The sequence below is a fragment of the Macaca thibetana genome, chromosome 11 (genome assembly GCF_024542745.1).
Source record: "Macaca thibetana thibetana isolate TM-01 chromosome 11, ASM2454274v1, whole genome shotgun sequence".
NCBI classification, from domain to species: domain Eukaryota; kingdom Metazoa; phylum Chordata; class Mammalia; order Primates; family Cercopithecidae; genus Macaca; species Macaca thibetana.
Window position 1 is genome coordinate 109,074,825 of NC_065588.1, and position 12,800 is coordinate 109,087,624.

Genomic DNA, 12,800 nt, shown 5'->3' on the forward strand with positions numbered 1-12,800 from the left:
ACATTTAAACCTAAAGTCTTAAACCTTCTATGGATGGGATCAGGGACTTGTGGGCATTCTGATAATATCAACATATTTACGTATGTGTCTATGTACATTTTTTTCTCAAGAAACATAGATTTCATCAAGTCTGGGGGAACTCTGAACCCCCCAGTGTTGGGAATTATTGAGTAGTACCTCAGTTTTCTCAGGGATTGGACCAGTGCTTTTTCCAATGTCCAGCTAGCCCTAACATGTTATAGAATCTGTTTGTATAAGATGAAAATACGGTTGGGCATAGTAGCTCATGCCTGTAATCCCAGCACTTTGGGAGGCTGAGGCGGGGGTATCAATTGAGGCCAGGAGTTTGAGACCAGTCTGGCCAACATGGTGAAATCCCATCTCTACTGAAAATACAAAAATTAGCTGAGTGTGGTGGCGCATGCCTGTAATTCCAGCTACCCGGGAGGCTGAGGCATGAGAATCATTTAACTCAGGAGGCAGAGGTAGCAGTGAGCCGAGATCGTGACACTGCACTCCAGCCTCGGTGACAGAGCGAGACTCTGTCTCAAAAAAAAAAAAAAAAAAAGAAAAAAGAAAGAAAGAAAAGACGTGCAACACATTTAGGAAAGTAACTTGACCCAATCAAGACATTTGGGGAATTTTTCTTTTTTCATACAAAAGCAAAGATTTTTTTACTTGGGAGGCTGAGGCAGCAGAATTGCTTTAGCCCGGGAGGCAGAGGTCTCAGTGAGCCACCTAGATCATACCACTGCACTCCAGCCTGGGCAACAGAGCAAGACTGTCTTAAAAAAAAAAAAAAAAAAAAAAAAAAAAAAAAGATCAAAATAGAAGTTTTCTGGAGTTTTCTGGATTCCTTAATTAGCTCTATGCCTGCCATAAAAGAGAGAACAAATACATGTTGAATGAATAATGTATACTCAGTGAACCATAAACCCAACTAAGATGCTTATCAAATCACTTTACCCTTACAGCCTCTCTCATGGCCTCCCTGACCTCATCTGTAAAATGGGAAGTTGGACGGGGTAGTCTTCAAATCTCTCTAGCCCAGGACTTCTCAAGTTCAGCATTATTTATGTTTGGGGGCAGATAATCCTTTGTGTGGGGGCTGTTTTTTGCATTGTAGACCATTCAGCAGCATCTCTGGTCTCTACCCACTAAGATGCCTGGTTTAACTCCCTACCCAGTTGCGACAACTAAAAATGTCTCCAGACACTGCTCAATGCCCCCGAGGGGCAAAGTCACCCCTGTTGAGAACCACTGCTCTAGCCCTTTTGTTGGTGGAGAAGGAATGGGAGATGAAATGGACTGCGATTTTTCTTGCAGTCATACTCAACTTCTAGCAAAATAATCATAAGAAACCGCTTTTATTGGCATCATGTGCCAGCACTGTGCTCAGAGCTTTATGTAGATTCATTTTTGTAATCTTCACAGGAATCCTATGCAATAGAATATATTACAATCATTCCCATTTCACAGATGAGGAAACTGAAGAACAGAGAGGTTTAGCAGATTGCCCAGAGTCACACACTTAATAAGTGGTGGGACTGGGATTATAAATCCAGGCTGGCTGGCTCCAGGATTGGGCTCCTATTCTGCTATTCCATAGAGGAACAAACATTTATCTCCAAGCCCTGTGCTAGGAACTTTCAAATATCATATATTTCCTTTAATCCTCATAATGTCTTCGCTGAGAGACAGACAATCATCTCTGCTTTACAGCTGAGTAAACCAAAGCTCAGCGAAGTTAAGCCACTTGCCCAGAGGCACACAGCCTTTATGTGGCCAAACCAGACTTTGAACTTGAATTTGTCTTTCCACTTTATCCTATTGGTTTTGGGGAGTACAGGTGGGAAAGGCAATTGATGGACGATTTTGGGGATTCAGAGAAGTAATTACAGGGTATCTCAAACATTTATCGAAGTTAATTGATCGTTTCATATGTTTCTTCATTCAGTTGAACAGTTCATTCCTCTTTACCACAGTGACCCTTGGCCCCTTCAGGCCTCAGCACCACATTTTCCCAACTCTATTTTTCATGACAGGAAAGAGCAGGGAGAGGGGTCAGAAAGAACCCCAACCAAAGCACTGACATGAAACAAAGATGTCGTTCTAGCATCTGGGCAGCTGGACCTAACTTCCAGATCCAGTTCTTCCACTCTTGAGCTGTGTACACTTGGGCAAGTGAGTTCCCCTCTGTGTGCCTTAGTTTCCCCATCTGTAAAATGGGAGTGAATAATAGAGCTTCTCTCCCAGATTGTTGATGGCTTAAGGAAAACAATGCATACAGAGTACTTAGCACAGCACCTGGCACAGTAAACACTCAGAAACAGCAACCACAACTATTGCTGTTCCTGGGTTTGTCATGACACAGCACCTTGCCCAGCATGGACTGCACTAGCCCAGCTGAGCCCTCCAGTGGTCTTTCTTGGCTCCCTCGTCTCCAACTCTGAACCGAGGTGACCTCTTTCCCCAAAGTGCCGAGGCCCAGGCAGGAATCCCATTCATCAATCCCTCAAGGAGACTGAGATCTAGGGCTCCCCAGGTGGTGACAGTAACAAACAACAGGGAGAATTAATGAGTCTGAAATGCACACGCCCTGCACGCCAGCGTGTGGCTTCCTGATGGAGCAGCTCAGTCATTTAAGGACAGATTCCTGAGAGACCCTGGCATTACAGCCTCAGGCCAGCCCCCATCAGAGCAGCCATTTCCCCATTCACAGCAGATGGTCCAATTTTGACTTCAGAAAGTGCCAACTTTAATAAACTCAACAGTAATACCCCCTACTTGGCAATTAGGGTGAGGTGAAGAGCGAGCAGGGATTCTAGAATTGATGGTGTGGTGTGGGAGGGGTGTGTGTGTGTGTGAGAGAGAGAGAGACAGAGAGAGACAGAGAAATAGGCAAAGATCAGAGAAAGATAGAGAAGGACAACATGACATCGTACCCATTCTCCCACTTTGCTGCGTTTTTCTGAATGGTGAAATCGTGGTCAACCACTGCTTCTAAAGGCAGCTGCTCTGGCTCCATCCCATGAGTTGGTGGAACCCCAGCTTTTAGCCGTTTCCTCTGCTGATTCAGAGATTGGCACATAGACCCATCACACTGGGGAAAGCAGGGTGCAGGGCGTCTTTCCCAGGCTCTGCTGCACACCACATGAAGCCTACTTTCTGGCACAATTGTACATCCATTAACCTTTTCCTCAACATTCATCAAGATGTTGCAGCAGTACAGGAAAGTTCAAAAGCAGTTACTTGAATGTTTCTGAGGTCAGTTTCTGAGGTCACTTTTTGTGGGAGGTTGAGCATCATCAGAAATAAGCAGAGGTTGGTCCTCCACTGGGCTTATGACCTTACTTGAAGAAGGCAGCTGATTGGATCTGATCTCTCTACAAGAGCACAGTGTGTACAGACCATGTAAAAGTGTATTCTTGCATGTAGGTTCTAATCATACATGTGCGTGTGTGTGTGTATGTGCATGCACGCTCATAGCCGTATGTACATGTGCCTCTACAGGCATGCCTGTGGGTGTATATGTGTGGGTGCATGTGTCATCTGTGTGTGTGTGTGTGTGTGTGTGTGTTTGGAGATAGGCACTTGAGTCCTATAAATTTCTAATCAATGCAGCCCCTTTAAACGCTTTAGAAAGACAGATTTCACAGGCAGATGATAGCATCCTGGATACCCAGAAAAAATGTGAGTACAGGGATGTATAAAACCCACAAATTTCCAGAATAAATGATTAGCAGCAACCATTACTGAATCGTTACCATGTTCCGAGCATTTTACAAACTAAAAAAAACTATCTCATTTTACCTTTGCAACAATCCTAAGAGGTAAGGGCTTTGTTTTCCCTAATTTACAGATAAAGAAATTGAAGCTCAGAAAGGTTAAGTAGCTTTCCTGGGGTCACAGAGCTAGGAAGTGGCGAAGTCCAGATATGGGGCCAGGCAAGCTCACTCCAGAATTGGCACCCCAACCGCTGCATCATAACTGCTTCCTACTACTAAATCCTGAAAGTGTGCACGTCTGCAGGGGTGTGTGTGTGTCTGTGTCTGTGTTGGCGTGCCTGTGTATAGGGAGTCTACGCTTTCTTGGGGCTGCATGTAAATACCTGAAGAAAGCAATTGGAACCTCACAGAGTCAAAAACTTGACTTGTCTGACATCGACAGCCAGTCAGGGAGGAATTGTTCTGCAGAGGAGGGCTAAAGTTGGATTCAGACCCAAATCACGCTCTGGGTGACTTGATGGGGCAAAAATGTGGGTGTGGCAGGCAAAACAATGGCCTCCCCCAAAATGTCCACATTCCAATCCCTGGAGCTTGTGCGTATGTTACCTCCAGTGGCAAAAGGGTCTTTGCAGATGTGATAGTTGTGAATCTTGAGATGGGGAGATTATCCTGGATTATCCAGGTGGACCCCATGTCATCACAAGGGTTTCCCGTGAGAGGGAACAGGAAGATCAGAGTCACGGAGAGATTAAAAGATGCCCTACTGCTGGTTTTGAAAATGGAGGAAGGGGCCATGAGCCAAAGAATGCAGCTGACTTCTAGAAACTGGAAAAGGCCTGGGAACAGATGCTCTCCTAGAGCCTCCAGAAGGAATGAAGCCCTGTCAATGCCTCGACTTTAGCCTTGACCTCTAGAGCTGCTAAGATAAATGTATATGGTCTAAACCCCTAAGTTGTGATAGTTCGTTCCAGCAGCCACAGAAAGCTAATACAGCGAGTGATTCCTTGAAACCTGCTGGCATGCAGTGACATTTTGTGGCCCTCCTTCTGATATGCTCTTTTACCACCATTGAGTTAGACCCATTTGGACCAACCTTGTAGTTTCAAAGGACCTGCTCAGCTCCATGTGTGGAGAAAGACCAGAAACCTGCCTGCTTCATTCTACCTGGAACAGCTGCAGCATCTGAAACTCTCACTGCACCAAGCCTCTCAAGGGCTCCATTCATTTGTTCAAGTGTTGTCTCTAAATGGGGCTGGGCGTGGTATCTAATACCTGTAATCCCAGCACTTTGGGAGGCTTTGGTGGGAAGATTGCTTGATTGAGCCCAGGAATTCAAGACGAGCCTAAGCAATATAGTTAGACCTCATCTCTATAAAAAATAAAAAATAATAGCCAGACATAGTGGCACACACCTATAGTCACAGCTACTTGAAAGGCTGAGGTGGGAAGATTCCTTGAGCCCAGGAGTTTGAGGCTGCAGTGAGCTATGATCAAGCCACTGCACTCCAGCCCGGGTGACAGAGCCAGACCCTGTCTCAAAAAAAAGAAAAAAAAAAAAAAAAGGCGGGGTGGGAAGTTGAGTCTCCTCCACTGAAAGCCCTTACATGCTGTCCCATCACTCTTCAATAAAAGACCCTGCATGGAGTGGTCCCTGCCATCTCTCCAGCCTCATCTCCCACCATTCAGCCTCCCAGCCATGCTGAGCACCTCTCACTTCCTTCGCATATGCTATTCCTTGGTTTCTCTGAGGACCCGTCCTGACTGTTCCTGTCTCTCTCTTGTGAGTTCTCAAAGCTGCTCATACTTGTCCTTCAGGGGACTTATGATGATTATAGCAATTTACGTGATTTTTTTTTTTTTTTTGAGACGGAGTCTTGCTCTGTCGTCCAGGCTGGAGTGCAGTGGCGCAGTCTTGGCTCACTGCAAGCCCTGCCTCCCGGGTTCACGCCATTCTCCTGCCTCAGCCTCCCAAGTAGCTGGGAGTACAGGCGCCTGCCACCACACCCGGCTAATTTTCTTTTTTTTTTTTGTATCTTTAGTAGAGACAGGGTTTCACCATGTTAGCCAGGATGGTCTTGATCTCCTGACGTGATACACCCGCCTCGGCCTCCCAAAGTGCTGGGATTACAGGCGTGAGTCACTGCACCCAGCCACGTGATTTTTTAAACAATGTCCGATCTCTCACTTGAACACCAGCTCCATGAGGGCAGTGATCTTGTTGTTTTGCTACCGTTGCATCCTCACTGTCTACTAGGCACATAGTAGGTGCTCTATAAATGTTTGTCAAGTGAATGAATAGCCCGTCTGCCTCCATTGGGATGGCAAGGCCAGACCAAGTTGGGAAACTGCTTCCCACCACCTCCAGAGGCCATCCATTGGTGCCCAGAGGAGGGGACATACTCCTACATACTCCTGGTGCCTCTGAGAGCATCCTGGGAATTGGGATGTGCCCGCCCGACTTCACTGAGTAACCAACAGCTCACCTTAAGCACCTAGCCTGGTGATGGATGTTCTCAGGATGCCAGGTGTGAGTAGTCATCGTAAAGTTAATCAGGCATGTAAAGACATAGTAGTGAGTGTCAGCCACTTACAGGGTTCAGCTAATTGGGCACTTCATGTGAGAGAAAGGGATGGAGACATTAGATAGGTAAACAAAACCAGGCAGGCAAATAACACCAGGCAGCCAATGCAGACAAGGTCTACTCTTAGTCATCAAGGGTCCTTCCATTTCAAAAAAAAAGAAGGAGAAATCTCAGTGTTTCTCTCTCAGGATCTGAGATTTCAGAATGCTGCACATGAGAGGAAACTTGAGCTGCAGCTCTTCTAACCTCTTTTATTAGAAGAGGTTTTCTCAAGGTCATTGACTGGAAAAGAGGTAGGATTCAAACCCATGTCTTTTAACCATTGGCCACATGATCTCCATCTTCAAAAATGCACTTTCTTCTCTGATGTAAAAGTAATACATGCTCATTTTAAGAAAGTCAAGAGAGTATAGAGGAGGAGTCCAGCGAGTTGGGTGCATTAAAGAGGGAAGTGAAAATTATCCATAACCCCTCATTACCTGGTGATAATCGCTGTGAATATCTTGATGTGTTTCCTTCATGATGTATATATACATATTTGAGTGCACACAATGGAGATGTTCAGATGAGCACGTTTCAAACCCAAACTCACACCCTGTTCACAATCCTGCACTCTGGGTTTTTGTTTTTTTCCCACTTAACACAGCAAGAAGAACGTATCTCCATGGGATATGCTTCACCACCTCCTTTCGTATTTCTTAAAGTGTAGCCAGGAATTCACCAGCAGACTCAAACAGGGAGCTGCTTTAAAATGCAGGTTGCTAGGCCTCCTCCAACACCATAGAATTATTCTCTGAATATTGAACATTCTCCCCAGATGATCTAGATATACCATACATTTTGGTAATATTTCCCCCACACAGTGGCTCTCAACAGGACTTCATGCTTAAATACTGATATCCAGGCAGAATTAGATCCATAGCTGAGAAGGTTTAGAGTCAGGGCCGGGCACTGGTGTTTTTCTTAACGCTGGCTGATTGACATGCAGTGAGGGTAGACAGCGTCTCCCTTACACATCTAGGGCTTCCCTGCCAAGACTGGTAAAAACATCTTTCTTCTGGGGTGAAGATGCTGAAATGTTTTATCACCAGGATAAAGACCCACTTGTGACACATGGTCCACCATGACCCAATTTTGACTTGGCTTCTTGCAAAGTTTTATTCCCTAGTTTAAAGTCTTAGGTTGTTGGGGTCTTCCATTTTGTGGCTGCAGCATTTGAGGCAGCAGGGTGCCCTAACAGGCAGGCTGCAGGAAGCTCCCTGCTCATTCCTGATCTTCTGAGGGAGAAGGAGGATTTGCGTGTTCCCACCTCACATGCATCCTCTTTATTGATCTGTACTAAATTCATGGATAATGAGGGTCCCTCAGCTGAGACATTTGAGTAATAATCTTGGTTCTGTTGCATTTCTGTGCCATTTGCTGCTGCTGATAGGAGATAATGAGACACTCCCTGAATAACGTGTGTTCATGAGGCCTTTTGGCATCCAGGAGTTAATGGTGAAAGGAACAGGCACTAGGTGGGGAGGCTGCAGTGTGGGTTTGCAAGTGACAGGCAAGTCCACAGCCTTCATTTTCCAGGAAGAGGCAGAAAACCCTTTTAAGTTTCCTTAAAGCACAATGCGGTTTAGAATTGGATTTGTCTCACGCCCTCTTCCTGAGCTGCTTTGGCAAAGCTTGACTTAAGGCAGGAGGCTGTGGGGATTCATGGAAAGCAAAGATGATTGACTGAAGCAGAGAACCAGATTCTAGCTGTGGCTGAGTGACCCAGGCTAGCGGCCCACTCTTTCTGTGCTCTGAGACCCCAATGGTAGAGTGAGAAGAACACAATCTATTTTCTGACTAAGGCAGTTGATGAAGGTGAAAATAGTTGGGAGCAACTGTGTATAAGAAAAATGTCCCCATGCAACTGCCATCCCCTGCCTCCATGAGCCCACTTCATTGTCTCATAAAATTTTATAGTTCTATGGCATTGAAAGGCATCCTGACGTTTAACAGCTCTAGTCAACTTCAAACTGTTTTTTTAAAACCCTGGAACCAACTTTCTAAAGGAAATCTAATTCAACAGCCCAAACAAACAAAAGAGATCAATGCAGACATGCTCTGTATGGAATGAGGTGTGGTAACCCCTCAAATTCTCTCTCACCATGCTGCCACAGAGGTTGGCCCCTGAACTGGCTCTATGAAACCCTCGGGGTACCATGAAGCACAGTTTGACAACCACCTATGCCACCCAATGCCTCCTATTTTCCAGATGAGGAAACAAGTCCAAAGAGGCAAAAGCCCAGGCTAAAATCAAGATTTGTCAGCCGCATGTTGAGGGTTCTTTAGAGAAACACAGTGATGGAGCATTGGTTGGGTATCTTGTCCCAACCTCGGGCAGTGAGAGGTGGACGGGCTGGAACCCGCCAGGGTAACTGCATATGTGCAGCTTGGTGCTTACTAATGATTGAGGGGCCTTTGGTGAGGGAAAGGCAGGGAAATCGAGCAGGGTGGAGGTTGGCCTGTTCAAGGCGATCCCCATGGCTCTACATGGCACATGGCTGTGTGCACAGCAGCATGGTGTAGCAGCTAAGAACAGGGACTTGGGAGCCGACTCTGGGTCTGAGTCCCAGCTTTCACCACTTCTTAGCTGCGTAACTGGCATAAACCACTTAACCTTTCTGTGTCTCAGTTTTCTCATGTAGTAAATGGAAACAAAAGTAATCCTCAGCTTCTAGTGTGACTGGGAGGAGTCATTAAGAAAATCCCTGTGGAGGGCTCACATCCGTAATCCCAATGCTTTGGGAAGCCAAGGCAAGAGGATCATTTGAGGCCATGAGTTTGAGACCAGCCTAAGCAACATAGTGAGACCCCATCTCTACAAAAAAAATTTTTTTATTAGCCAGGCATGCGAGATCATACCCCTGCACTCCAGCCTGGGCCACAGAGTGAGACTCAGTCAAAAAAAAAAAAATTAGCCAGGCATGGTGGTGCATGCCTGTAGTCCCAGCTCAGCTACTTGGGAGGCTGAGGCAGGAGGACTACTTGAAGTCAGGAGGTTAGTGCTGCAGTAAGCTGTGATCACACCATTGCACTCTGGCCTGGGTGACACAGCAAGGCCCTATCTCTAAAAATAATAGTAACACTACATAAATAAAATGAGGAAATAAAATTTAAATAAAAGTCTGTGCCTGGCCCATAGTAAGTGCTCAGTAAACACCAGCTACTGTTATTACAGGAGTTCTGAGACCATGGACTGGGAGCTTGTTCCTGGTTCCTGCCCACTCCCATCATCCTGTAGAAATAACTTTTAGGGAAGATGGGGTGGCTGGGGGGAAAATGAGGAAGAATCGAGAAGAGCGTGCTGCCTTCAGCTCTGCGCATCGTGCCTCCTCAAGTGGTTCTGTGCAATCTGGGTCACAGCGGAGGCTCCAGAGCCTGCAGGCTGCCTTTGCCTGTTCATTGGGCAGGGCAGTACCTCTCTCGAATGGAACACAAAGGGAGAAGCTGCTATTTATGGCATTGTAACTCGGAGCACTTTGAGGGTGTGGCAAGAGCAATGAGGGCCGTGGGGAGAGTCAGCATTAAGTGCCTGCCAGGCAGGGCTACCAGGGGCCCTCTGGGTGCTGTGTCGCCCCCGTCCCTCCCATCGGCTCTCCCCTGCCATGTATGTACACAGCTGGGACCCAGCCCATGGAGGGGTGGGTGGGGTCCAGCTCTATCTGGGTTCACTGGCTGTGTGTCTAGAAGGAGTCCTCATTTGAGGGATGGGCAAGGAGATGGCTTCAAGCTGGTAGGAAGTGACCCCCTCCCCCCACAAAAAAACGCCGAAGTGGAAACAGGATGCCACAGTCGTCATTCAGTGTGTGGTCTGAAACCAGTGGCATCATGTGGCACCACCTGGGAGCTTTCTAGAAATGTAGCACCTCAGGCCCCACCTCAGACCTGGTATTTCAGAATCTGCATTTTAACAGATCCCCGTGTCATCCGCGTACACATTAAACTTTAAAAAGTGCTGGGGTCATGCATATGAGACATGGGTTCTAGGGGGCTTTTTATTGTTGTTGTTGTTTGAGACAGAGTCTCGCTCTGTCACCCAGGCTGGAGTGCAGTGGTGCCATCTCAGCTCACTGCAACCTCCGCCTCCTAGGTCCAAGTGGTTCTCCTGCCTCAGCCTCTTGAGTAGCTCGGACTACAGATGCACACCACCACACCCAGCTAATTTTTTTGTATTTTTAGTAGATATGGGGTTTCACCATGTTGGTCAGCCTGGTCTCGAACTCCTGGCCTCAGGTGATCCACCCAACTTGACCTCCCAAAGTGTTGGGATTACAGGCATGAGCCACCAAGTCCAGTTATGGGTTCTAGTTTTGGCTCTGCCACTTCCTAGCTGTGTGACCTTGGGTAAGTCATTTAGCTTCCTTGTGCCACTTTCTTCACCTGTAAAATGGCATAAATAGTAGTGCCTCCCTCCTGGAGGTGGGTGGCAATGCACTTCATGCCATGCTAAGCATATAGTGAGTACCACTGAATTGTAAGCTGTTATTATGCATGGCTTGACACTCAAGGCGCTTACTTTTGCTAGATACACATGTGGGGAGTGAGCTGCTCTTATTCATTCATTCATTGATTCAACCAGCATATACAAATCCTCACTACAGCCTAGGCACTGATCCAGCACTGGGCACACAGCAGGGAACAGAACAGACAAGGTGCCTGGCCCGGGGAAACTCATAGCCCTGCAACAAACCAGAGATTGTTTCACAATCAGCTAATTACGTAATGCAGATAATCCCTGTAGTTAATTCCAAAGGTAACTAATGCTATGAGGAAGTACCAGGTTGCTAGTAGAGTGGATAAAATTGGTAGTCTGAGGAGGCTCTCAAGAGGGAGTGCTATTCTAAAGAATGAGGACACTTGGACCAGGCGTGGTGGCTCACGCCTGTAATCCCAGCACTTTGGGAGGCTGAGGCAGGCGGATCACGAGGTCAGGAGATCAAGACCATCCTGACCAACATGGTGAAACTCCGTCTCTACTAAAAATACAAAAATTAGCCCAGCGTGGCCGTGTGTGCCTGTAGTCCCAGCTACTCGGGAGGCTGAGGCAGGAGAATTACTTGAACCGGGGAGGCAGAGGTTGCAGTGAGCCGAGATCATGCCACTGCACTCCAGCTTGGGCGACAGAGTGAGACTCTGTCTCAAAAAAAAAAAAAAAAAATTGAGGACACTCTAGTCAGGGAAAATATAAAAGTGTGTGTGTATGCAATAGAGAGAGACAGATCACAAATGTGTGTGTTTGTTCCAGGCACAAGGAACTGAATGTGCTCTGATGCTAAAGCAGACAGAACTGAAATTGAAAGATCAGTGTAACTAGAGCAATGATTCTCAAAGCCATTCTTGAGCATGCATCAGGATACCTTGGAGGACTCATAAAATACGGATTGCTGGACCTCTATCCAGCCAAATTAGAATGATTGTTTAGCTTCCAGGGCATTCGTTTTCAAAGGGGAGCCTTCCTGTGTTCTGTTCACCCTCTACCCTTTCTTTAAACTGTCTGCACTTGACAATTTCGGGGCAGAATTTCTAATTCAGTTGGGCTGGGGTGGGGCCCAAGAATTTGGTTGGGTCATTGAATGTCAGGAGACGAGGGGGTCAAGGAAGGCCCCCACAGGGTTTCTGGTTTGAGCAAGTATGTAGATGGTGGTGACATTTCCCAAGACTGGGAGGCAGGTTTGCTGGAGCTGGGGATGGAGAGCAGACAAGATGAAAAGTTGAGTTTGAAAGCATAAGTTTGAGATGCCTGTGAAGACATCCAAGTGAAGGCATCATGGAGACAGATAAATAGATCTAAATAAATCTAGCACTCAGAAGGCAGTTTCTGGGAGGAGGTGACAGGAGATAGAAAGGACTAGATAAGGTTCTTAATCCAAAGTCAGTAGAACAGATGGGACTTTGAGGGGTGTGGGAGGGGGTCTTTGGTATTCTGAAAATGTGTCAGAATTTTATGTGCATGTGCCTTTTCCTGGGGAAGAGTTTACAACTGTCATCAGATGCACAAGAGCGTGTGACTCAAAGAGGGGGAAAACCATAAACCCGACACTGTGGGGTATGCTGGTGGTCCCCAGTCCTACAAGGTCCTTATTTACCTTGTCTCTGCTTCCAGGCGCCTGGTGGACCGCCTGGAAAACATGAGGAAGAACGTGGCTGGGGATGGGGTGAACCGCTGCATACTGTGTGGAGAACAGCTGGGGATGCTGGGCTCTGCCTGTGTAGTATGTGAGGACTGTAAGAAGGTACCATCATCCTCTTATCCCTTCTTCCCTGTGCAGCACCTGCAGAGGGAAAAGTCCTAGGCTCCAGCTGTAGGGGTCACTGGGGTTGGGGGGTGGAACTTGGATCCTGAAGATCACTTGCCAGGATATGGTTTTTTTCTGCGATGCTTCCATGCCCTACTGTCTTCCAAGGTAACCCTGATCCTGGTTCCTCCCTGGAAGCCACTCTGATCCTTCTG

General features: G+C 46.9%; 1 protein-coding gene across 1 annotated transcript in view; it reads left to right on the forward strand.

The window, feature by feature from the left end:
- The window catches only part of RPH3A (rabphilin 3A), a 114,217-nt gene that overhangs the window by 68,017 nt on the left and 33,400 nt on the right, over nt 1-12,800 (forward strand). Inside the window, 1 exon segment of the mRNA XM_050749963.1 lies at nt 12,453-12,582. Within this exon segment, the coding sequence (XP_050605920.1) occupies nt 12,453-12,582 (130 nt within the window).